The 25,250-nt window shown below is 40.7% G+C and overlaps 1 protein-coding gene across 2 annotated transcripts in view; it reads right to left on the bottom strand.

Moving 5' to 3' along the window:
* The window catches only part of PDE4D (phosphodiesterase 4D), a 1,438,018-nt gene extending 1,413,200 nt beyond the window's left edge, over positions 1-24,818 (bottom strand). The window contains exon 1 of one of the 2 annotated variants that reach the window (XM_029576715.1): positions 24,198-24,818. In XM_029576715.1, the coding sequence (XP_029432575.1) occupies positions 24,198-24,469 (272 nt within the window). In that variant the 5' untranslated portion in view covers positions 24,470-24,818. The remainder of the gene's footprint in view (positions 1-24,197) is intronic. The other variant, XM_029576676.1, reaches the window with a different exon arrangement.
* Between the last annotated feature and the right edge of the window lie 432 nt (positions 24,819-25,250).

The raw sequence follows: 25,250 nt of genomic DNA, 5'->3' as shown, positions 1-25,250 counted from the left end.
GAATGCCTCATTCCTTATTTTGTCTATGATTTTGGAAACCTTTTTGTTGTCCAGGGAGGAAGTTGGGTTTTGTTTTTCAGTCTTTCCTGCCTCTTTTTTGGTTTCCCTTTAAGATTTTTTCCTTTTGGAGTTCCACTGAGGACTCAGATTCTGTGCCATCTAGAGGGAGCAGTATCTTTTGCCTATAAATAACCTGAAGAGCAGCTGTGTCATCAAGGAGGAATGGATTAAGACCCATTACCAGAGGAGAGGCAACTGAGAGAATTGTTCAAGAGCATGTCCTCACTGACCCAGGTGAGAAACACTTGGGAGGAGAGGAGTAACACAGTGCCAACCCGCTACTGCTAGTAGAAGGGAGGAGAATAGGGAAGACTACAGGAGCGGTAGGAGAACTGGAACTTTTCATTCTTCTAAGTAGTTTCTTTAGACCAAATTTCTAACCATTTAACAATGGGAAGAATCTACCACTAAATGTACTGACTGGGCTGGAGGAGGAGTTAAATTCCTGAAAGAATTGGCTTTATTCAATTAAAGATATTTGCTGGAAGAAGTAGAAGGTCACAAATGTATTCAGAATTTTGAATGTAACAATAACGAGCTGTAAAGAACTTTTCATCTATTAGTAAAATTGAGTTGGAGACTATCCAGATTTCAGCATGATCATTGCTGCTGTCTACCTTTATAAGATCATTTGTGCTGTTTGCAATGGACTAAAAGGGCTTACATGTAAACAATGCAATTCAGAGCCTAGAAGTTTCTCTCTTGCTCTCCCCCCGTGCTCAGGGAATTCTGGATATTCAGTTACTTGACATTTTTTTGAGAACTGAGCACTTAATATCTGAACTGAGGAGTGTGCCCTTGTGTTCCGATCCGGGATTATCCGCCTGGGGTTTACACCTGCTGTGCTGGGTGAGGTAGCATAATTCCCTTTGCTTCCAGTTACATAAAACCTGTTGTTCCTATGAATACAAGGCCAGCAGCAGGCTGAGGAGCCCCAAAGGCCACCAAGCTTCTCTCCAAGCAATAAAGGCTGAGGAGGCAGGTAGGGGTTTACCCCCTTTATCATTCCCTCGTTCTGCTACAAAATAGCTGAGGACACACTTTAGATTTTTCTGTTATGGAAATACAAGTTGGGTTGATATTCCCCCCGGCGGTTTCCTTATACCCCTTTGGACTTCTACCCATATTAGAAACCGCCTCTGTTGCACGATGGCACCATAAGCCATAAGGTGGGGGGGGGGGGGTAGTGTATTTATTTTTACACCCTACCCAGTGTCAGCTCTCAGCCAGAGGCGATGAACCCTGGCTCCCACACCGAATCTGGCTAACATGAACTCCAATTCTCGCCACTAGCTGTCTCCATGGATGGATAACTGAGATTACCTCCCCTTTTTTTTTAATGCCATGTGTTACTGCGTCCTGAGATGTAGGTGAACCAAGTCCTTAATGCCCAACTGATGCTGCTGATTGGTGCTACGGCTACAAGAGAACTTTTACAGCACCTGTACATTTTATATGTATTTCTTTACCAATGCACATTAAAAAATGTTAGTACTTTTGTATACAACTAATTTATTTCTTCTACATATTTGGGCCTGCTCAGCTGTGGACCTATAGGAATATTTCAGTGATTAAAAGGCATTATACAGATATAGTAGGATAACTTTATTGCATGTCATCTAAGAGGAAAATCCCTGCCCTCCTCCATTCCAGCTCATTAATATAGAGAGCAGAGCCCCACTGGCCACTGTGTCTGCCTCTTCTACCATAAACTGGGTCTTGCCACAGAATCACAGACATTTCATAGCTCAAACAGCCTCCTGTTGTCTGTCCCAACAGCTGCCACCTCACTGCAGCTACCATGCATCTGATGACGAGCTCTGCATGATCTTGTAAGTCATGCGGCACTGGTTCTCAACTCAGCGCTCTTACGGTACACACCAAGAAATCAGGGTTTACTGCCAGCAGTGCAGTGCTCTCACAAGAAACAGAGAGCCATACAAGGCCGGCACAATCATGGGCAAGATGGGTGGAGGAGGGGGAGAAGAAGAAAAGAATGGATGGGAGGAGTGGAGAAAGAGGGTGGAAGGCAGAGAGGAGGGAAGAGATTGTATGTGTAAAGGAAGGAGAGGGAAGTGGATGGCAGGTAACAACGGATCAGACCTGGATTTAGGCATAGGTGACTGCCTATTAGCTGCCAGGCCTGTCGCCACCCACTGCCATGTCTTCATCTTGGCCTGCTGCTGTATCATCACTTTTCTTCTCTAGCGGCGCGGGTTCTAGGAAGCAGCAGCAGCAGCAACTCTAAATAAAAAAATTCAGGCCCCAGGACATCCCAGCCCTTCCTTCTGCAGTTTTCCTGTTACCTTAGAAACATAAGAGGGGCGGGGCACCATGGGGCATGTCAGCATATGAGGGCTGCAGAAGGCTCCATGCTGAATTATTTTAATTTGGAATTGCTGCTGCTGCTGCCTTGAGCTCGAGCCGCAACTTGGAGACCAGAAGGAGGAGTTGTATTTGCGCAGGGGTAATCAGGGGTGGGGGGGTGGTGGGGAGAAGAGGTGATTGTCCCCTCCCGCCGCTTGCCTAGGGGGGGCACACATCACTTGGATCCTGTAAAATGGATGGATGTGAAGGAAGAAAGGAGATGGGAGGGAGGGAGAGAAGGGACTATGCAACAGTGGTGAGAGAAGAAAAGAGATATTGAAAGAACAGAAGAGGCTGATCCAGTCATGATTTTACCTTAGTACATGCTGATGTTTGCAGTTCTCATCTGTTTAAGAAATGTAGGCCCATTTTAGATTGCTATAGTCAATGTATTCCCCTAGTTGGGGGGTGGGGGGTGGGGGGTGGGAGGAAGGTAGATGGAGGGGAAGTCAGTCATGAAAAAATTTTAGTTCTCATTTTAAAGGCAAGAAATAGAAAGATTTGGACAAAGTAAAAGTAGAAACAACAAAAAGGTTATTCTGTGCCTGTAAAATGGAAGATGGGAAAGTGCACAGTGAGAAACTCAATGTTCAACTACAGCACAGTCTGGCAGGGTGGAGGGTTGAGCAGAGCACATTGTTTAGTGCCTACTGGTCAGAGAAGTGAAATAGTTCTCAGAACAGGGGCCCACAGTCCAAGGGTGTCTGCAGGAAGAAGTTAACCAAGAAATCTTTTTTCCTAAGTCCCTAGACACCAACCAGCATTTTTCGCCATTTCCCTGTGAAATTTATCACGTATTTTCCGTGATAAAAAATATCACAGGGAAAGAGTCACAGTATGAAAAGTTCCAGTTCTCCTACCGCTCCTGTAGTCTTCCCTATTCTCCTCCCTTCTACCTGCTGGGGAGGACCAGGCGAAATATTGCAGGAACTCCTCCCAGCGATATTTTACCCCTCTCGCAGTAAAATATAGCCAGCTACTGCCTCCTCAGCCTTTATTGCTTGGAGAAGCTTGGTGGCCTTTGGGGCTCCTCAGCCTGCTGCTGGCCTTGTATTCATAGGAACAACGGATTTTATGTAACTGGAAGCAAAGGAAATTACTCTACCTCACCCAGCACAACAGGTGTAAACCCCGGGCGGATAATCCCGGATCGGAGCACAAGGGCACACTCCTCAGTTATTAAGTGCTCAGTTCTCCAAAAGCATGTCAAATAATGGAGTATCCAGAATTCCCTGAGCACGGGGTTCTCTCACAGCTACCTGGAGTTGTGTCTCTAAACCCAGAGAGTTCCCAGGCAGACTGAGGAATATTATTTTGTTGTTGTGCACACTTTGAAAGCCATTGCACTGTCTAATATTAACATTTCAAGTGCCCTCCTTGAATATTGTGTGTTAATTATTAATTTGTTTTATTCTTTGTATGTTAGTCATTGTTTACCTTTCTGATATGGATTATATGTTTATGTATAGCACCTTGAGACTAACAAAAGGTGCTTTATGAAAGCATTAAATAAAATCATATTACAGTAGGAAACCATTGTGTCCTGATATCTGAGAGTTTGATAGTTCTGAAGCACTGATATTACATTTCATTCCAATTTCTATGTCCTTTCAATGTGGTGACCCATAGATGGTATCTTAAGTCCAAGAGATTCACTCCTGTCATTATCTGTAACCTCTTTAGCTCCGTCTCAAATCAAAATCTTAGCAACCACTACTTGAGTGGTTTCACATAGTGGTCTTGACTGCAAAATGATCTGACTTTCTGAATCAGAATGAAAAATAATAGCACTGAGATTATACTTCGACAAAGACTTAAGCCTACATGTTTCTGAAACTATAATGCTTCTTTGATATTTGGTCCAATGGTCAAAATGTCCCTAGATTTATCTAAATGCACTGTACTAGGAAAAAAAACTTTCTAAAATTGTGACAGTACTTGCAAACTTTTGCTACAAGCAGTTTTATTAAATACTCGTATGAGAGCATAGCGAGATTGCAGGAAAATAGGTTTATTTTTTTAAATCTGGATTTATTTTTTTTTTAAGGCTAAACCATTTGACATTTCTGCTGCAGCATGTAGAAAATCTCCCTTGGGGCGTATCTCAGCTTTAATATGGCTCTTCTGAGCATCTTAAAGTCAGGGAGAAAGAGCTTGAGCCGGTTTCAAACCGGTTACCTGCTGGAATGAGGGACAGTCATTCTGTCTACCAGTCCCCATGGTTGCTCTATAGAAAGGAAACAGAGCAATCAGAAAGGGCTTCCTGCTTTCCTAAGCCCAGAACTGTAACCCAACACCCAAGCATATGGATTAGTCCTGGGCAATTTAATCAGCGCTCCTAGAAACATCACAGTGTTCCCAGCAGTTTGAGGATAAGGGTTCAGCTGTTGAGGACTCAGGCTGCCCTGTCTTTCTATTGCTGAACTTCCCATGCTAGTGAACTCCCTTTTATTTGGTGACTTACTTCCTGACACTGGTTCCTGGCCTGTCACTCCAGCTCGCTACCAATTCCTGTTCCTGCTTGCCAACCTGTAGGATTCCCAGAAAGTCTGTCCTAGATCCAACCTGAGCAGCCTATCCCAAGCCCATAAGTATCGGAAGGACAGGAACTTGACAAAGCTATAAAGCTGTATTGATGCTATCTTATTTAGTTATTAATTATATTTTAATACTCTAGAGATTGGCAGCTAAGATTTAATTCTAAAAAATGCAGAGTAATGCATTTAGGCTGCAAAATCCCAAGGGAGAGGTACAGTATTGTAGGCGAAAATCTTCTAAGCATCAAAGAAGAGCAGGGTCTGAGAGTGATTGTATCGGATGATTTTAAGGTGGCCAAACAGGTGGATAATACCATAAAATAATAAAGCCAACATCAAAAAAAGTAATAATTGTAGTATACCCACTTTCACTCTGTTACAACTTATACTATGTATTATTTACTCTCTATTAGTTTTTTCCTTGTGTATATATGTACCTTGCTCTATTTCCTTATATGATTTATTTCAAATGTATTTGAAACATGTAAATAAGTAAAATAATTTTAAAAAGGAAAAAGCATAAACAGGGTCATTCCAAAGCCCAACTTCTGTTCCTCAGTGTGGCCATGACTAAGAAAGCTATGGAACCCCTGAATTGGCCATCTCTCAATGACCTGGATTTAGGCACACCCTGCTGCTCTGGCTCATCACCCTATCTCTGCCTCAAAGTCTCCAAGGATAAACTTTACTCTTTCTAAAACCTCAGGGAAGTTGCTTGCCCTTACTCTCTGCCCCTGCTTATTGCTGCAAAAATCTTAAATCTGGCCTTGGATGCAAGGTGCACAATGTACCATGTTCAGGAAAGAACTCTTCAGTGAACCTGTGGCCCCCCCTCACCAAGAACTATTTTGTTGCAATATCTGGACTAAATGTCCAGGAGGAGTGAAAATATTGGGTAGTTGTGAATGATGGGTCATAGCACTATAGTCAAACAGAGGCTAGATCTAATTGAGCTAGAAGCCTAAACGAGAAACAGAAAACTGTTGGTTCTAAATAACATAAAAAAAGGTGTCACTAATATAATAAGGGGAACAAAGTCTTACGCATACTGGAGGACCGTCCAAGCTGGTACTGTTTTCCTTAGAAATAATGATTAAGGAGGCAATCTGGTTTTGAAGGAAAAAGATTGGTAGGTATAATGATGATTAGACTATAGAGAAAGTGCCGATCCAGGAGCTAATGCTAATCAACAGATTTGATATTTAGGAGGCCATTTCTTTTTCTCTGTGTTGAAGGCTTGGCTATAGATGAAGTGCTTTCTTTGCCATTATCAGTGTCTTCCAGTTACAATATGAAGATAGTTAGAAAAAGGTTTGACTCAATGAAGTTCTGTACTTCCATCATCTTAATCATTTATGTATTGATGAAATACAATTGGCATGCCCTCAGGGGCTGTACTACAGGTCACAGTAGGTGGTAATAGCTTAAAAGACAGTGCTTTATGCTGAAAATGGAAAGGGTCTGGAACAAATTTCAGGTAACTGAAGAATTTTGTCTATGTAGGTGCAATACTCTGTAATCCTCAAGCCTCAAAATCTATGCTTTTATGACTAGGAGCTGCAACACTGTATTTTGGCATAAATCAAACCAGCTTTATTGTTTTCTGAACAGAACTAATTAAATCATTTAAAAGAATAGGAAATAACAAAAATATACCAGCTGGAAACAATCTTCCTCTTGAAAAGGATAATGACTCCCTATAATCATCAATCATGCAGAGCTGCACACACTGCTACCTTATCCTTCCTGCAAAGAGTATAGCTTGGGTATCCTTATGGCCCGGCAGGGCACATTTTTCATTCAATCTGTTGCAGTTGAGAAGCTAACAAACAAAAAGGAAGCTGCTATTTGCTAGTTAAATAACATGACAGCTAGCAGTGTTTAATTGGTATAATGCACTTTCTTAGATCTTTCTTGCTTCTTCTTTCATGGTGAAAGGACTTTTATGATATTACAAGGAGAAAAGGAAGAAGGGTTTTATGGGAAGAAGCATACCTCATAAGCTAAATAAGTGTAATGTCAGTTCAGACTCTGAACAAAGACAAAGAAATTATATTTTACACAAAAATCCCAATGTTTACTTCTCCCCTACATAGAAAACAAAGCGATGACAGTCTTAATGTCTTAGAGTAAGTCACATATCAGAAAACAAGACACATATAGGAACACAAACTAAAGCACAGCTAAATCTCAGCACGATTTAGTGGAAAAGGTATCAACAAACCAGACACCTTCGAAAATACAACTTCAAAAAAATACCTCTTTAAAATTGTATTTATCCTTCCTTTATACTGACAGCATGATACTGTGGACCAGATGGAGCACGGCGTTCCAGATAAGTTTATTGTTCACTTATTCCCACTGAAGCAATCAAGAACGAAACATCAGCTGGTGTCAGGGTTTGTTATTTCATTAGTTTTCATGGACTTTTTTTGTTTGTACTTGTTATACTTTGAGAGCAATGCAATCTTTTTTTTTTTTTTTTTTTTTTTTTAAGAAAGAGGTTTTTTTTTTTTTTTACATATTTTCAAATAGTCTTTATAATGAAATTATGTAACCGGACCTTAATGGCACTTTTTATAGAACATATTACCCTATACAAATCCCAACATTAATATATGTGCTTTTCTGTAAACCGTTGTGATGGTATATAACTTAACGATGGTATAGAAAATATTTCAAATAAATAAATAAATAAATAAAGGTGAATGACAGAATATACCAGGTGGTAAACTTGTCATTCGCACACCATCAAGCTTGCTGACACCTTTTCCAATAAATCGTGTTAAGATTTATCTGTGCTTTAGTTTAATAGTATCCCATATATGTGTCTTTTTTTCTTGTAATTCTCCCTTACCCTATTTTTATATCTTTTAAAATACATACATATGGATTAGATGAAAAAATCTGGCTATCACAAAGCCGAGACGAGTGTAGTCTTATCTGAGAGAGGACTCCCCTGGCTCTCGGCGATGGTAAGCGGATCTCAGTACCAGTCCAGGGTCGAGGCCAGCAGCAGACAGCAAAATCCAGATATTGTGCCAAAGTCGAGGCAGGCGACCAGTAGAGGAATCCAGCAAATAGTCCAAGGGTTGAGATGGGCAGCAAACAGGAGAATCCAAATACTGGTCCAAGGTCAAGGGCAAGAGTCAGTTCAGAGACAAGGAACAGGATGGGTATGGAGAGAGACATGAACCAGGAGGCAAGGAACAAGAACAGAAGGGCACCAAGGGAGCAGGGACCAGGTATGAGGAGCAGAACCGACACAGCCAGCAGCTTCAGGAGACCTGTTGCAGAAGCAAGGCTGGAGAGCAGAGACTAGGATGAAATAGTCCCTGCTCGATGACGTCAGCTGGGAACCTTTTCCTGCCGTGGTCCCTTTAAGGCCCGACGTGAGGCCCGCGCATGCAACTATACTGCAGTTGGGTTTGGGGAGCTGATGGCGTTCCCAATTGCTGCCAGGGACTGTGGCAGTGGCGCCGCCGCTGAAGAGGATGACTCTGCACTGGGACCCCGGCAGGTGAGGGAGGGAGGCCTGCTGCGCACTCCCATGGCCGGCGAGCGTAACATATAGTTGTCATCTCTTAATTTGTTCATCTCCAAGAAATTTTAACTGGAATCTTAATAAGTTGTTATGTATCTGAAAAAGGAAACCTTGTGGCCTCAAAAGTTGAGTACTACAATATCATTGTGCTAAATCCAATGAGAGGTTTTGGTTTTTTTCAGAACTAATATAGCTGCTAGAATTTGCACTACCAGAAATTTGAAAATGTTTTACTTGCAATCATTACACATGTCATCTGCTTTACTTACAAGTTTATAGTTTATAGTTTATTTTTTATATACCGACATATCGGCGTACCATCATATCGGTTTACAATAAATAAACTAAAAGAACAGTATAATCACATAAAAATAAAGCTAAAGTAATGCTAAAATCAAAACGATAAAACTAACAATATAAATAAGTACTAAAATGCATTGCTAAAATTACATTAAATACTTACAAGATATATACTAAATAATTGCTTACATTAATCTTCACTAAAATCAGCATTAAATAAAATATCACATCATAAGATAAATCAAAGCATTGACATTCTAGCTACTTTCAGAGTAAGCAATTTTGAAAAGCCAGGTTTTTAATTCTGCCTTGAATTTTTTTATATCAGGCTGGAGTCGCAATTCTAATGGTAAGGAATTCCATAATTTCGGGCTTGCGATTGACACTGCCCTATCTCTGACTTTGGTTAAGTGTGCGAATTTTACATTTGGGATTGTCAGCAGGCCCTTGTTTGCTGATCTCAGATTTCTTTGAGGTACGTGTAATCGGATTCTGCTATTCAGCCATTCTGTTTGATCAGCGCACATTACTTTATGTAGGATACAGGATGTTTTATATTGGGAGCGGCGTGTGATTGGCAATCAATGTAGTGAGATCAATGTTGGAGTTATATGATTGTCCTTTTTTTTTTTTTTTTACCTATCAGAATTCTTGCGGCTGCATTTTGCAATACCTGTAAATGTCGAATTATGGCTATTGGGAGCCCTAAAAGCAGTGTATTACAATAATCTATGTTGGATAAAATTAATGATTGTAAAACAGTCCTAAAATCATTTTTTTTCAGTAATGGTTTTAATTTACAAGGTAGAATATGTCAAAGACTATGAGAAGAACAAGGCTGCCAGACAACCATTCCCCAGTGTGTATACAATATGGAGTGGATTGATATTTAAAACTAATGTATGGCCAGCAACATAAATTAAAGCACTATCAATTCATGTTTAACTCATTGACAATATTTTAGCAACATATAGCCAAAGGGTTATATATTATAGTATTTTTAGAAATCTTTCATCTTTCTATTTAAAATGGAACAGAATCTACCTCAGTAGTATCAGTCCATTATAATCACGTTTCAATTTCCTCCCTCTCCCCACCCAAAAAAAAAAAAAAGATAAACAGAAAAATTAATTTAATTTTTTAGTTTGCCTTTCATGGCTAGACAGCCACTTCAAAGTAGATGATGATAAGGTGAAAGGTAGATTTTACATGCTAGTACTACACATTTTAGGCCTTAACAATAAGCACGGAATGGGAAAAGTCTTTGAATACAGAATTGTTAAAATGGCATTCTGCATCTAATTGCTTTAGTACCTCTGGCATTAAAGCAAAATTAAGACACAGAACCTTTAATCTCTTTCTAAAAAATAATTTAATAGATATTAGAAGAATCATAGTATTGATGAGAATTTTTTCAAAGCTAATGTCATAGTTATACCAGCAAAACACTGGTCTTCAAACTTGCAAGTTAAAGGCACTATTTAAACATAATTTTTGTTTTCACTGGACATGGAACAGAATTAGATAATTCTGTCAGAACTAAGTAATTTATTTTTCTTTTTTAACTTCCATAAACCTAACTTGTGACTTCTGTATCATAAATGTTCAGGTTTCACTTTGTACTACACCATAAATCATCGCATGATCTGAACAAAAGTGTTCTTAAAAGCTAACACACTCAGATTTTTTAATGGTATAACACATGCCTGACCTTTTTTCCATCATAGTAATGACACGAGAAATGAAGCAGTGCTGCCGTGATAGATAATAATAAATCAGACACCATTTTACTCAAAAGATTTACTACCATGATAATTTGTGATGTGTCTCAACATAGGCCCCAGAAACTTTTAAAATAATTCATATTCATACTCTCTCTCTCTGCCTGAAATCACAGAGCCACTTCTGCATTCCCTTCAGTTCTGCCTTGCTCAAACAGGACTTTGGCATACTGTTAAGTAAAGAAAAATGTATTCACGCTTATCAGGACATTGTGTTTTACTGTAGTGGTACTATAGTGGCACCATAAAAACAAAAAATTTCTAGTTCAGCACACCTTCAGGTGCATGCCCATGACACCAACATAACAAGTAAGGCACTGTTCTACTTGTAAACAAGTACACCTAAATGACATCCAGTGTCATCTTTCCTAGATGATGGATTTATAGTGTTCAATATAGCAATATTCATGACCTACATAAAGGTGCAATTAGCTGGAGAAATTTATTGCATGCCATTTTATCCTAGTTTGCTACAGGGAAACTGGCCTTTTAAAATCAACATCTCTGTGTGTATGTCTGTCTGAATTTCTGCCCCCTCTATAAGCGTGCCTCTATGACCAAAACCCCCAACAATTTTTTAACTATTCATATCAGTTTCATTCACATTTCTGCTGCAAACATTAGAGTACTCTGACACCCACCTTTTACTGGTATAAGAGATCTGTATGAGTAGTTGTGGACTCTGTACTGTCTTTTGAAGCTCATATTAAAACTGTGGTTCAATCTATTTTTTTTCAATTATGTTTGATATGTGATTTGTACTCCTCTATTTCAAAGGAGCACTTGGCTACAGTGATTCATACACTATTCCATCTGGATTATAATTCTCTATGGGTAGATTTTTAAAAAAAAGTGCGTTCGCGTACTTTTGTTCGCGCACCAGGCGCAAACAAAAGTACGCTGGATTTTATAAGATACGCGCGTAGCCGCGCGTATCTTCTAAAATCCTGGATCGGCGCGCGCAAGGCTGCCGATTTGGGGCAGCCGGCGCGCACCGAGCCGCGCAGCCTGTCTCCGTTCCCTCCCCTCACCTTCCCCTCCCTTCCCCTACCTAACCCACCCCCCCCCGGCCCTATCTAAACACTCCCCCTACCTTTATCCACGGATTTACGCCTCCCGGAGGGAGATGTAAATCCACGCGCGCTAGCGGGCTGCTGGCGTGCCGAGACCCGACCCGAGGGCAGTTCCGGAGGGCGCGGCCACGCCCCCGGAATGCCCCAGGCCGAAACCACGCCCCTGGGCCCGCCCCCAAAACGCCGCATCCCGCCCCCAAAACGCCGCATCGTTCGCCCCCCCCCCCCGACACGCCCCCCCCCCAAAAAAACCCCGGGACTTACGTGCGTCCCGGGGCTCTGCGCGCACCGGCGGCCTATGCAAAATAGGCGCGTCGGCGCGCGAGGGCCCTGCTCGTGTAACACCGGGCGGATTTACGCGAGCAGGGCTTTTAAAATCCGCCCGTATATATAGGTCTTAAAGCTTCTGATGGTTCAGAGGAATCGAAACAGTGAAAGTGGAAGATGTACTAGGGCAAGCTGACAAACTAGAGTAGCAAAACACCTGAATCAGATGGTATACATCCCTGAATGCTGAAGGAACTGAGAAATGAAATTGCAGACTTGCTATTGAAAATTTGTAAACTACCAGTAACATTGACTACAGTAATTGAAGACTGGAGGGTTGCCAATGAAATGCCATTTTTTAAAAAAGGATTAAGGGGTGATCCAGGAAACTATAGACCAGTGAGTCTGTCGTCTGTGCCAGGTAAAATGGTAGAAACTATCATAAAGAACAACATTTCTAAACATATAGATAGGCATAGTTTAATGAGACAAAGCCAACATGGATTTAGCCAAGAGAAGTCTTGTCTCACAAATTTGTTACATTTTTTGGAGGGCATAAATAAACATGTGGATAAAGGTGAGCCAGTTGATATAATGTACCTGGATTTCCAGAAAGCATTTGACAAAGTCCCTCATGAGAGACTTCTTAGGAAATTAAAAAGTCATGGGACAGGGGACAGTGTCCTATTGTGGATTGCCAACTGGTAAAATATAAAAAATAGAGAGTAAGACTAAATGGTAAATTTTCCCAAAGGAGAAAGACGAATAGTGGAATGCCCCAGAGATCTGATCTGGGACCACTGCTTTTTAATATTTATAAATGCCCTGGAAATGGGAACAAAAGTGAGGTGAAAGCTATTAGTGTAGCTGTATTTGAAAAAAGGTTTGGACAATTTCCTGGAGAAAAACTTCATTAACCATTAAGGTAGAATTGCAAAAATCCACTGCTTATTCTTGGGATAAGCAGCTTGGAATCTATCTACCCCTTGGGATCATGCCAGGTACTTGTGACCTGGATTGGCCACTGTTGGAAACAGGATACTAGGCTTGATACTAGGTCTGACCCAGTAAGGCAAATCTTATGTTCCTATGTTCTCATTTCAGAAGCCAGGAATTTATGTAGTTTATAATGATATGATCACAACACCCCTGCTCTGAATTCTTTTCATTCATTGCTGATTCCCTTCAAATAATATCATTTGTTTTTAAGATTTGTTTTTAAGATCTTAGATAAACAAATCCCAAAATAACTTTCTAACAGAATATCCCAGTACTGTCCAAGAAGAGATTTACATTCTTCCCAAGATTTATTACAGGAAGTACCATCTATTAAAGTTGCTATTCTGACGTAAACCAGAAGGTTTTTTCAATTACAGGACTATACCTCAAATTCTCTGTATGGGGAGTTGCATGCTATTAATGATTATTTAAATTTTTATAAACTTTGTATAGGTCTACATTTACTTAATTTTGGAGGGATCAGATACTACATATAATTCTGGAGGATTGTTCGGGGTCATTAATGTTATGTTTTATGGAATATTTTTAGTAATTTTATGTTTATATTGCTTGATGTCTAGTTTCATGTCATTTGCTGATTTTGATTTTATTTATATTTAATTGCATGTGATGTTCTTGCATACAGCCCTTGTTAGAGGGGTGTTTTTTCTAAATGTGAGTAATAAATAAATAAGAATATAAGGTGTGCCATCAAACCCAGCATCCTGTCTACAACAGTAGCCAATCTGGGTTACAGGCACGTAGTAGATCCTAAAGAGTATATCTATTTCTTCTTGCTCACTCCCAGGAAAGATTGTGGCTCTCCCAAATCTTTCTGGCTAATAATGGTACAGTCCTTCTTTTGGTTTTGATCTGTGATGGCAAGAGCCAAAGAGGGTCCCATTGTCCTGAGGATCATTCTTCCAATGGGGGGTTGTTCTGCACTGAACAGAAGTTCTTTTTGGAAGTCACAGAATACAAGATTTTAAATAAATAAATAAAACCTCCAAGACCCCAAGGTGCAGAGGATGTCTCTCTCCTCTAGGTGCTCTAGTCCAGTGTGTGTATATAATGGATGTGAGTGCCAAATAAATAGGTGGGACACTCCAGGTGGTTGTTCCAAAACAAATCTTTACTGTTGCAGACTTTCAGTATTATTTGGCAATATACATACCTGTTCTCAAGGCAGTCAGTTATCTCAATTTTCCAAACTCCTCTTTATTTATGCAAGTGTTCCTCAGAGTTAGGAGGAATATCTCCACCTCCAGAGCATGGAGGAGTAAGCATCCGAGGTGGACAGTGGTATTTTAATGTAGATGGAATTCCTCTCCCCTAAATATTAAAGGTCCATAATGTTATCCCCCCCTACACTCCACAACTCAAAATTGTCATTCTTCTACCAGAATGAAGATTCTAGTGGAGGTCTTCAGATGCACAGAAAGTTCTTACTTACAGTTCTCCTTTTCAGATTGTAAACTCATTCTCCACTCAATGGGGAAGACTCCCGTCTTTCATCTTGGCAGAAAGGATAGCGGTAAAATTTCCCATAAAACAAAATTCCAAATCTCCACAAAAGGGCAAAACCTGGAACTCACCTACAGCAGGTCACCAATGCTCCAGAGTCTTCTCTCTCTACTCCTGGTCTTTCTAGGATAAGGGATTCCCTGAAATCCTTTATCCCAGAGCCAAGGACAAGGGATTTCATAGCAAAACTTCCAAAAATCTAACAAAACCTGGGACATTTTTACTAAAAGGTTGGGTGCTAGTAAGGTAACTGTCTCCTTCCTATTTGGTGCAAAAGCCAAGCCATGAGGCTTAGCACACCAAGAACAGTGAAAAACCCAACTCGAGCAAAACAGCTCCTTCTCCTCCGCCAACTCAAAATGCCACACAAATCTATGATGCAGGCTGAAGTCTACCACTGCAGTACAACACAGGGGTGCAGTAGCAAGTGCTTTAATTCACTCCTACATTATCTACCCAGGTCTTTGACTACAGCCATCTAATGAAGATCCCAATGGGTGTCTATAATGGTTTATGGATTTTTCCTCAGAACCTTGTCCAAATCTCTTTTAATTTTAGCTATGCTAGATGTCTTAACCATGTCCTCCAGCAATAAATTCCACAGCTTGATTGTGCATTGAGGGGAAAAAATATTCACTCTGATTTGTTTTAAATCCACTATCAGTTAATTGCATGGAGTGTCTCATAGTCTTAATATTATTTTTGAAAGCGTAAATAACTGTCCCATATTTCAGTGTTTCTCAGCCTTTTCAATCCAAGGCACACCTATATTAATGAAAACCTTGTTTGGTTCAATCTTCAAGGAGCAGGCAGAATCGACAGGAAGTGGACTCATATGGTTAAAAGAAGAGTAAGAGAAACACTGAAAACCGCCATCAGTTTTTCTTCCAAATTAAGAAAGACACACATATGGACCCATCACAATATTTCAATTCCTTCTATATACAAGTGCCGGAGAAGGCAGAAATCCATGCAGTGCAAGCAGCCAACTCACAGGATCATTCATCAAAATGCGTTATGGCATTATTGCAGGTGTTAGGGCCCTTACACCCGTGATAATGCCATAATGCATGCAATAATATATCGTGCAAATGCAAATTTTTAAAATTTATTCAAAAGGGTGGGATTAGGAGGGGTTTGGGTGGGATCGAAGAAAATGAGGGGCACTATCACACGCTTTTAATGCTGGAAATAACTACACCTTTTTTCCTGGCATTAAGCTGTGCGATATGCCAGAAACAGGATTTGCGATAAATATCGCAAATTCTGTTTTGGGCATTTTCAGTCAGAGAGAGGGGAGAGGGAGAGAGGGGAGAGGGAGGGGAGTGGAGTATATATATAGAGAGAGCCTATGGGGAGGCACACATAGTAGTCAATTCTCTATACCACTATAGGAGGGCCAGCTAGTAACTCGAGGTGAGTTTTTGGTGGTGGTCTAGGGTTTTGGGGCCAATTTTACATGACAGTGAGACGCACAAACAGCACAATACACATCAGTGAAGATTTGACATGATTTGGATTGAGGAAAGTCACACAAAGATGAGAGTTCTACAATGTTCACTCACCCTAGCTTGATGGACTCTCTACCAGGGTACTATCAAGCTAGAGCGAGAGAACATTGTAGAAATCTCATCTTTGTGTGACTTTCCTCACTCCAAATCATGTCAAATCTTCACTGATGTGTACTGTGCTGTTCGTACGTCTCACTGTGCATGTAAAACTAGTCCCATAACCCTAGACCACCACCAAAACCTCACCTTGAGTTACTAACTGGCCCTCCTAGTGGTATAGCGAGTTGACTACTACGAGAGCTTTATAAAGAGTCTCTCGCTCTCTTTCTCTCCAGCCCAAAAGTGAGAAATGCCTGTCTGGGCAACTTGCGAAGTACAAATATCATGGGGTGCGATAACTTTAATGCACAGTGCAATAAAGTACCTATGCGAAGCATTAATATAGCACATGGTGCAGTAACTCTTAAATTATCATAGCCATGCCCCTTTTAAATATCGCATGTGTTATTCATGCAAAATTTATTGCATTTTGATGAATCTAGGCCTCAGTTTGTTACTATGACTGCCAGAACTCCTTCATTGCCTCCACTTCCAACATTCAGAGTCAGTTTCATTCAGTGCTCAGTGTATGTTCTCCCCATCTCAGTAAGACAGAGGCTGGAAGGTCTTAAAGGATGTAGTTGAGGAAGGGAAAATGGAGGTGTACAATGAGTGTCTGCACAAAATCAGAGCCTGGCTATCTGAGCCCTGCATGGTATCCGTAGTTAATACACTCTGGAGATTATGCTTTAACTACAAAGGAGAGGCACGCATGACTACAAATGTGCTCAGAAAGGAGCTCCTGCATATTTAAGAGCCACCATTGGTGGCTCTTTTTGCTGTGAGGTGCTGAGACCAGAGCATCAGGCAGTGGAGACTCCTGTGGCACACCTAATCAGGTCTGGTTAAGAAACACTACCCTACTTACCCATTCTGTCCCATTCATGATTTTATAAATCTCTATCATATGCCCTCTAAATCGCCTCTTCTCAAAACTAAACAGTCCTAACCTGTTTAATTTTTCTTCATCCATGTTATCTTTTTATTATTATTATTTTCTCTGTTTCTTTTCTAGTTCTGCTTTATCTTTTTTTTTGAGAGGGGGCAACCATTCTCAAGGTATGGTTGCACCATGGATTGATATAAAGGCACTATCTGTTTTATTTCCATTCATTTCTGAATCATTTCTAGCATTCTATTTGCTTTTTTGATTGCCACTGCACACTGAGCTGAGGATTCCAATGTATTGTCCACAATGACTCCAAGGGATGGCGACTCCTAAAATGGAACCCAGCATTGTATAACTGCAGTAAGGATTTTCTTTCCCTATGAGCATCACTTTGCATTTGTCCACATTAAATTTCATCTGCCATTTAGATGCCCACACCTTCAATCTTGCAAGGTCCATCAGCAGTCCTCACAATCTACTCATGTTTTAACACATTTGAATAATTTTATATCATCTGAAAATGTGATCTCACTTTTCCAGATCATTTATGAATCAGCTAAATCAGCACAGGTCCCAGGACAGATCCTTGGAGCACTCCACTATTTACCTGGTACCACTTGGAAAATGGACCATTTAGTCCTACTCTTTATTTCCTATAATCAATCCACAATAGGACTGAATGCCCATAACACCTAGCATCACTGTTTCCTTTTCTTTTCTATAAGGAAACAAGCCAGTTCAATTCAGTTGAATCTCAGGAAGATCAGAGTACAATGCAATATCCTCAAGTATTCTGAAAGCTGCCCTACTCTTGGTTGATAGTGAGTAGTTTTAAAGCAGATCTGCCCTTGGCTAGTTTTTAAGAAGAGATACAAATTTCTGTACCAAAGAAGGAAACTAGGCATAGTGAAATATTCACACATCTCCTTGTTTCTCATTCTCCAAGAAAGATGTTTGGTCCTGTCCGGGATATTCAGCTTTGTCACCATACCCACTCTCTATATAGATACTTTACTGCCCCTTTTCATACTCAAAAATACTAAGGAGACTCCAGTCAGTGGTTCAAGTACCTTCAGAACAAATAATATGTTTACAAATGTCTTAGGAAAATCTATTTAGTAATTGTCTGCCCCGCAGCATCATTGAAGTTAAAGCAAGTTCCATTATCATTCTCTAACTCTCAACATTCTTATGTATTCTATACCCACATTATATTTTCCCGTATGTCATCCCATTCCCCCTTATGTGGGGGAATGGGATGACATAAGTGTTGACTTCTGTCCATTCTATTTTTTTTTCTACAGACACTGCTCACTCTCTCTCCTCCTCTCTTTGTAGGGTGCTGATAAAATAGACATGGTTTAATGGGGGAGAGTCAACATGGTTTTTGCACAGGGAAGTCTCACCTTACCAATTTACAAGATTTTTTGAGATTATAAGTAAACATGCGGGCAAAGGTAAGCCAATTGATAAGAGTGTATTTGGATTTTCAGAAGACATTTGACAAAGTCCCTCATGAGAGATTCCTCAGGACATTGGAAGGTCATGAGATTGGAGGTATTATCCTATTGTGGATTTGTAACTGGATAAAAGACAGAAAACAGAAGATAGGAATAAATGGTCAGTTTTCCAAATGGAGAAAGGTTGTAAGTGGAGCACCTCAGAGATCTGTATTGGGAATTGTTGCCTTCTAAGTAGTCCTCATTCCCCAAACCACTATTGTGGGTAAAGGCTCAGAATATCTGCAATGGTATTTGGCCTGATGACAACAGTGGCCATCATGGTAGGCAATTCTATAGGAACTTGTGGAATGACCCTTTATTAGAGAAGGTAAAATTTTCTACCTTATTTATTGTGATGTACACAACAATATTGGAAAACCACTTTGTCATGTGTTAATCTTTTGTTTTGAAAAGACATTTCTATTTCATCAACAAATGTAGATTTGTGTAGGAAGATATAAGGTATGTATTACTGTATTTTTCTTTATCAAATGACAGTTTGGGAACATGGCTCAAAGACTTGCGAGTAAACCTTTACAACATCTAGTCCTGGGGGAATTCTGCGCTACTTCAGAGCGCAGAATACCCCCCCCCCCCCGCGCAGAATTGCCATTTTCTGCACAGAAAATGGCAGATGAGACCCCCGGCATGCCACAAATAGAACACACGAAGATGAAGATCCCGGTGCACCATTAGTGGTGAAGATGAAGGCCTCCGTGTGGCGGGGGATGGGCTCCACTCACGGCAAAGATGAAGGCCCCCGTGTGCCGCGAATGGAGTGTGTTCCGTTCGCGGCGAAGATGAAGACCCTAGTGAGAGTGAATGTGTGTGTGTCTCTGTGTGTGTGTGTGTGTGTGTGTGAGGGAAGGGGTGTGCGGAAGGGGAGGGGCTGTGAGAGAGAAGAAGAGAGGGGGTGTGGGGGAGAGGAAGTGAGAGAGAGATCAGGGGGGATGAGCGAGAGAGTATGGAAGGTAAGAGAGCGGGAGGGGGGATGCTTGAGTGTGGGTTTCAGAGAGAGGGAGCCTATATGAGGAGATTGTGAAGGAGTGTGTATGCGTGTGAGAGATTGGGAGCTCGTGTGTATGAAAAAGGGATTGTGTATATGTGAGGGTGCTAGCCTGTGTAAAGAGAGTGTGTATGTGTGAGACAGAGCCTGTCTGAAGGGGTGCATGAGAGAGAGACATAGGTAGCCTGTGTGAGGCTTGTGTGGGTGTGTATGCAAAAGAGAGGGACCCCTCTGTATGAGAGGATGTGTTTGTGTGTACGAGAGAGTGAGAGAGCCTGTATGAGGGTGTGTGTATGTGTACTAGAGAGAGGGAGCATGTGTGTGAGAGAGGGAGGGACAGAAGGAGCCTGTGTGAGGGGTAGTACTTAGAATGGGGTCAAACTCTGGGACTGGAGATAGAGTGGAAGGGGTTGAGCCTAGAGGTGGAGGGAAGAGATACTTGCAGGTGGAGGAGATGGGGCCTAAGAGTGCAACGTGGCCAGGATGAGCCACGTTGCACGTAGGGAGAGCGAGTGGAAGGGACACTAGGGAAATTCTGCATCTCTGTATTAATCTCTGTATTCTGCATTTCTGTATTAATTTAAAAAGTAATTACTTAGTCTGTCATGTAAATTGTGTTATTTTGACCAATATAAAGTTTGCAGAATTTTAGGTTTTTGTGCGCAGAATTCCCCCAGGAGTAAATATCATTTCTTGCATATCCCTTCCTCTTTCAACCACAATTCATGCTGGTAAGGTAAGCAGTGCACACTAAAAGGTTAACATCTATTCTGAGGCAGGTGTTACATTTTCAGCCTTAGTGTGGACATGCTAAACAGTAGCATGGGTAGGAGCGCATACCATGCTATTTTCTCAGTGCCTAGGTGTGTACCTGATGTTCCTTCATTTACACTGAATATGCATTAATTTTAGCATGTACAAACTAATACATGAGGAACAAACTGACTGGTTGGGCACAACTATCAGACTCCAAATCCACAGCGAAACCTCCAATCAACCAACAAAGGCCTCTTGATAATTCCCTCCATCCGAACAGCACAACAGTTCGAGAAAAAGCAATCTCCCTCGCCAGCCCCAAACTATGGAATACACTTCCGACTGAACTAAGACTGCAACCCAACTTAAAAACATTCAAGAAAGAACTGAAAACATGTCTGTTCACCAAAGCCTACCAAGACAAGCAAAGACAACCATACATCCCCCTGACAGACCTCGCCATGCACATATCCCTCAGACATAACACCTTGTACACTGACTGTTATCAAACTTTACCATAACTGTTCCCCTCTAACTTTAACTGTTATATTTCTTCTATTATGATCATTGTATTACCTCTTTAAAATGTCTTACACCGATCGAAACTTGTAAACCGTTATGATGGCGAAACCAAATGACGGTATATAAAACTCGATAAATAAATAAATCCGCAGTATGCTCTAACGCACATTGAACAGATGAACGTGGCTGTGCAGCAACAGCCCCCCAACCTTGTCCCCCCCAAGGTAAAAGTATTTTTTTATTTACAAACCTTTGGGGGGAGTTGGGAACCCCTGATCCCCAATGAATACTTTTACCTTTGGGGGGAGGGTGCTGGGAGGGGCTGTTCCACACAGGCATCTTTGGTTTGGGGTATTTTTTTTTTTTTTTTTAACTTTTGGGCAGTTGGGGCTGCCTCGAGTGGTGGCCCCCGGGGGTCAGCCCTGAACCCTGCTCAACCTTTTCTCGAGCCACAGCAACTTTTTTAGCGGCCAGCCCTTTAAGGCGCTGGCAGTCCCTAGAAGATGGGGCCACTATTGTGGTTAGCCACGTTCTCTTGTCCCGTGGTGTTTGGCCACACCATAGAGTTGTGCTATTTTTTGGGAGGCAGGGTCCCCATTATCACAGAAACACCCCCTGGCGATAGTGGGACCCCCATTTATGAAAAGATACCATGACTTAATGAATCCAGGCCTTAGTCATGTAGTGCTGAATATTGGCACTACCTGGCTAAGTTTAAGCCCTGCACTGCCTCTTTTTAGCCAGGTAAGTTTTAGCTGTTCAAAACTTGGGGTTTATTCAGCTAAGTCTTAACTTAGCCAGACAAACCTTTTTGAGTATGGACTTCTATAAGATCTAAAACGTGGTATAATTCAATACTGAACAACGTTAACAATAATAATACTTTTTTTTGCCACTTAGCCTCAGGGAATACTTACAAATGTGTCTTAACGTTATGTGAAAAGGTTGCTGTGGCGCAATATCATTTAACAGAACTAGATGTTAGTGTTCCCTGTGAGAGCAATGGCTTTCATTTAACTCAATTTAACATGATATGACACAGAGCTTTGTGCAGCACATTACATTATATTGTCAAAAAAACATACTATATCACTGTATCAGAAAAATAAACCCATAACTTGAAATATTTGTCTATCACATTTATAGTTTACTGTAGTGTGTGTACATATATATATATATATATATACGCACTATAAAAAGACAAACTTTTTTTTTTTGCAAGACAGAAGCCTGGTGGATGCAAAGGAAATGAGGAGGAAAATACATTTGTCATAACTTACATGTTCCATTTTTCTGTCTCATTGTGTAACCTATCTCCATCTCATATATTCCCTTGCCAAGTGGTTCTCAGTCCTGTCCTGGAGGCACTCTTAACTGGTCTGGTTTCAGGAGATTCATAATGAATATGAATGAGATATAACTGCAAATACTGGAGGCTCGGTGCACGTGCTGATCGGTCTCATATATACTCATTGTGGCTATCCTGAACACCACGCCAGGTAGATAAACCTCCAGGATAAGGCTGAGAACCAGCTCACCTTGCAAAAAGACCACCAAACCTCTACCATTCAAAACTGCTCACAAGAGCCCAGGTGCAAAGTATAATCCATTCAGCCTGATTTTCAAACATTTTTTTCTGTAGATTCAAAATTGGAGAAACATGTTTGAAAGTAGGGTCTTTTGGTCCCCCGTCACAACTAGCACACAGAATAATGCCATCAAGGAACAGGATTATGTTGAAAAATATTCTGCCCATTACTTTTATCTCCTTTTCTCCAGATATCAAGGGCCAGGCAACACAAGATCCCTCACTGGTGAAGGCTGAAGGGGACATGTTCTCCATGCCCTGCTTACTCCAGCACTGCTCTTACAGAGCATAAGCAAATCGCTTCCATAATATACTCAAAGCCCAAGCCTCATCATCTCTAGACAGGCCTAGATTAAGGTTTCCTGCTTCACAATGAGACATACTATAATCGAGCCATGGAGCAGGCTCTCAAAATTTAATTCACTCTATAAAAATAAAAATGTATTAAAGTTCAGAGAAGAAAAAAAAAAATCTCTGGTAATTTCTGACCACCACTATAAAACAAATTTTGTCACAGTCAGTGTCACACTGACCATGCTACCTAAGATTAAAATGCATCTGGGGGCAGCGCATACAAATCTCATGGTGCACACTGCAAAGTGGAGCATGCAAGTTAGGTAGGTCTTTAAAAAGAAATACACCCAATGAGCCAAGCAAATTAGCCATAAGAGTTCAGTAAGAGAATCAGAACTCTCGAGTTCCCCATTATTACCGCACAGAGGTGTAATTTCCTGAAGCTATGGCTTAAAACCAAAAACTGTGCTTCACTTCCAGCAAATCCTTATGCTGCTATTAAAGGACTGCTGTGTCGGTGCAATACTGGATTAATAATACCATATTAGTTCCTATACATAACACGCGCCTTAAAAACATCTCAGGAAGTAGCATGGGCATATCCAGCTAGCCAATCAGAATCTCACCGACTGAGGGGCTGAGGGCAGGAAGCGGCATAGCAACGACTATGACAGCATGGCAACAGAGGTGCTGCATACACAAGAAAGAAGAAAAACCTTATTCCGAAGAGGACCGAGGACCCCCCCCCCCCCCCCCCACCCAAGAATACTTCCATATCAGCAGCAATCTCAAATCTAAAAATAAACTAAATGGAGCTAAGCCACCTATTGCATTATCCTTCTCTCTCTGTCCGTATGGATACATGTTAACATTTCTACATGGGTAAAATCACACATCTGCAGGCACTATGCTATATGTGTGTGTGTGTGTATATATATACACACACACATATATATATATATATATATATTTGTAGAACAATGCACATATAAATACTATACAGGCGCAATGAATTGTATGTATACAATTTGTATAGATAGTATATACACAACATATATTTTACTTTACATTAACTATGTTTATATTTTAATATGTATTTCTGATTTCTTGGGGTATTTTATATCATCATCAATCCTTTTATGTCCAGGTGGATATTCATTTTAATAGAAAATGTGTATATATATATATATATATATATATATATATATCATTCTACAAATATTTTAAAGAAATGTATAGACCCTAGACTGAGTCTACTTGCTCAGTGCCTTCAACAGCACAGGTTACTCATAATTTTCATGATGTTTTGTTGACTTTAAAAATAAAATCATGTTCACAAAAAGCACTTTATTTTAAGTGATGTTGCCTGCTCTCTCTCTCTCTCTCTCTTTACTGTACAGTATCTGATATGAGCTTCAGTTAATAAACTTCAAATCTGATTCACTGTATCCCCCTGTCAAGCGGCCCCTGGCTGCTAGGATGTGGTTCACAAAGCATTCAGCTTGAACACACCGAGATAGACAGTGACAGCTCTGGAGAAAGAGCCGGGAGAGCTCAGCATCAAACCCTCTCTCTTACCATGTATGTGCCACAGTGAAACGCCGCTGCTTCGGTATGTTACTGTTCAGGAGCATCCTGCGCAAGAGCCTGGGAGAATTTCTGGGAGAAATAATTGGAGACAGCCTTGGAGACACAGTTTGAGTCTTTCGGGATGCCTTGGACTTCTCATGTTGCAACAGGTTTTCCCTCAGTGTCTTCACCAGATCCTCATTCAACCATGGATTCTGACAGTGTGAATTATCCACTTCAGGTACAGCCAAGGTATCTGAGCTGGCTGTTTGCTGAGCCATCTTTTCTGAAGAAAAACTTTACAAAAGTATTTTGCACAGAGTCCGAAGGAAAAAAAAAAAAAAAAAGGATGTAATTTTTCAGTTGCTTCAAACAATTCCTTGCCAGTTCAGCTCACAGCTGCAACTAACTCCCTTGCAGCTTACTCTGCTTTCAACATGGTGCTGCCTGCCTCACTGTCTCTGTACAGATAATGATCTGTAAACAAAGCAGGCTAACTCCTCCACAGAAGCCTATTAAACATTACCACTCCTCTCCTAACACGGTTGCCAGAGATCACTTACTAACTATCAGGGCCAATGCAAGCAGAGGAAAGGAGCTGCATTAGCACTGCTTTTGTTAGAGCCACACCAAGCTGTCTGTTAAACTATTGGAACTAATGCACTGCAGCTGCTTGAGTGACTTCTGCCTCTCTGTATGGAAAGTACCAGGAGGAGGAGGAGGAGAGCTTTAACGGCAGATCTGCTCATTTCCATTGGCAAATTCGGTAGCTTAAAAAATATATATATTTTGGATATATATCTATATACACATAAATATATATAATGAAGGTTTGAACAATTATTGAAGAGGGCAGAACAGAAATGTTTTTAAATACATAAATATATGGTTTTGGTTTTTTGTTGGTTTTTTTTTTAAAGGATCTATACATTCTCTGTTCATTAAAGAAACGGGCTTGCTCTTGTGTTCATATCAATTTAAGGAGTACGATGCTAGACACATACAAATATGAATTGACCTGTTGTCTTTACAATAGTATGTATCTAAAATTAAACTGAGGAT

The sequence above is a fragment of the Rhinatrema bivittatum genome, chromosome 1, assembly GCF_901001135.1.
Source record: "Rhinatrema bivittatum chromosome 1, aRhiBiv1.1, whole genome shotgun sequence".
Lineage (NCBI taxonomy): Eukaryota > Metazoa > Chordata > Amphibia > Gymnophiona > Rhinatrematidae > Rhinatrema > Rhinatrema bivittatum.
This window is presented reverse-complemented; position numbering and strand designations above follow the sequence as displayed.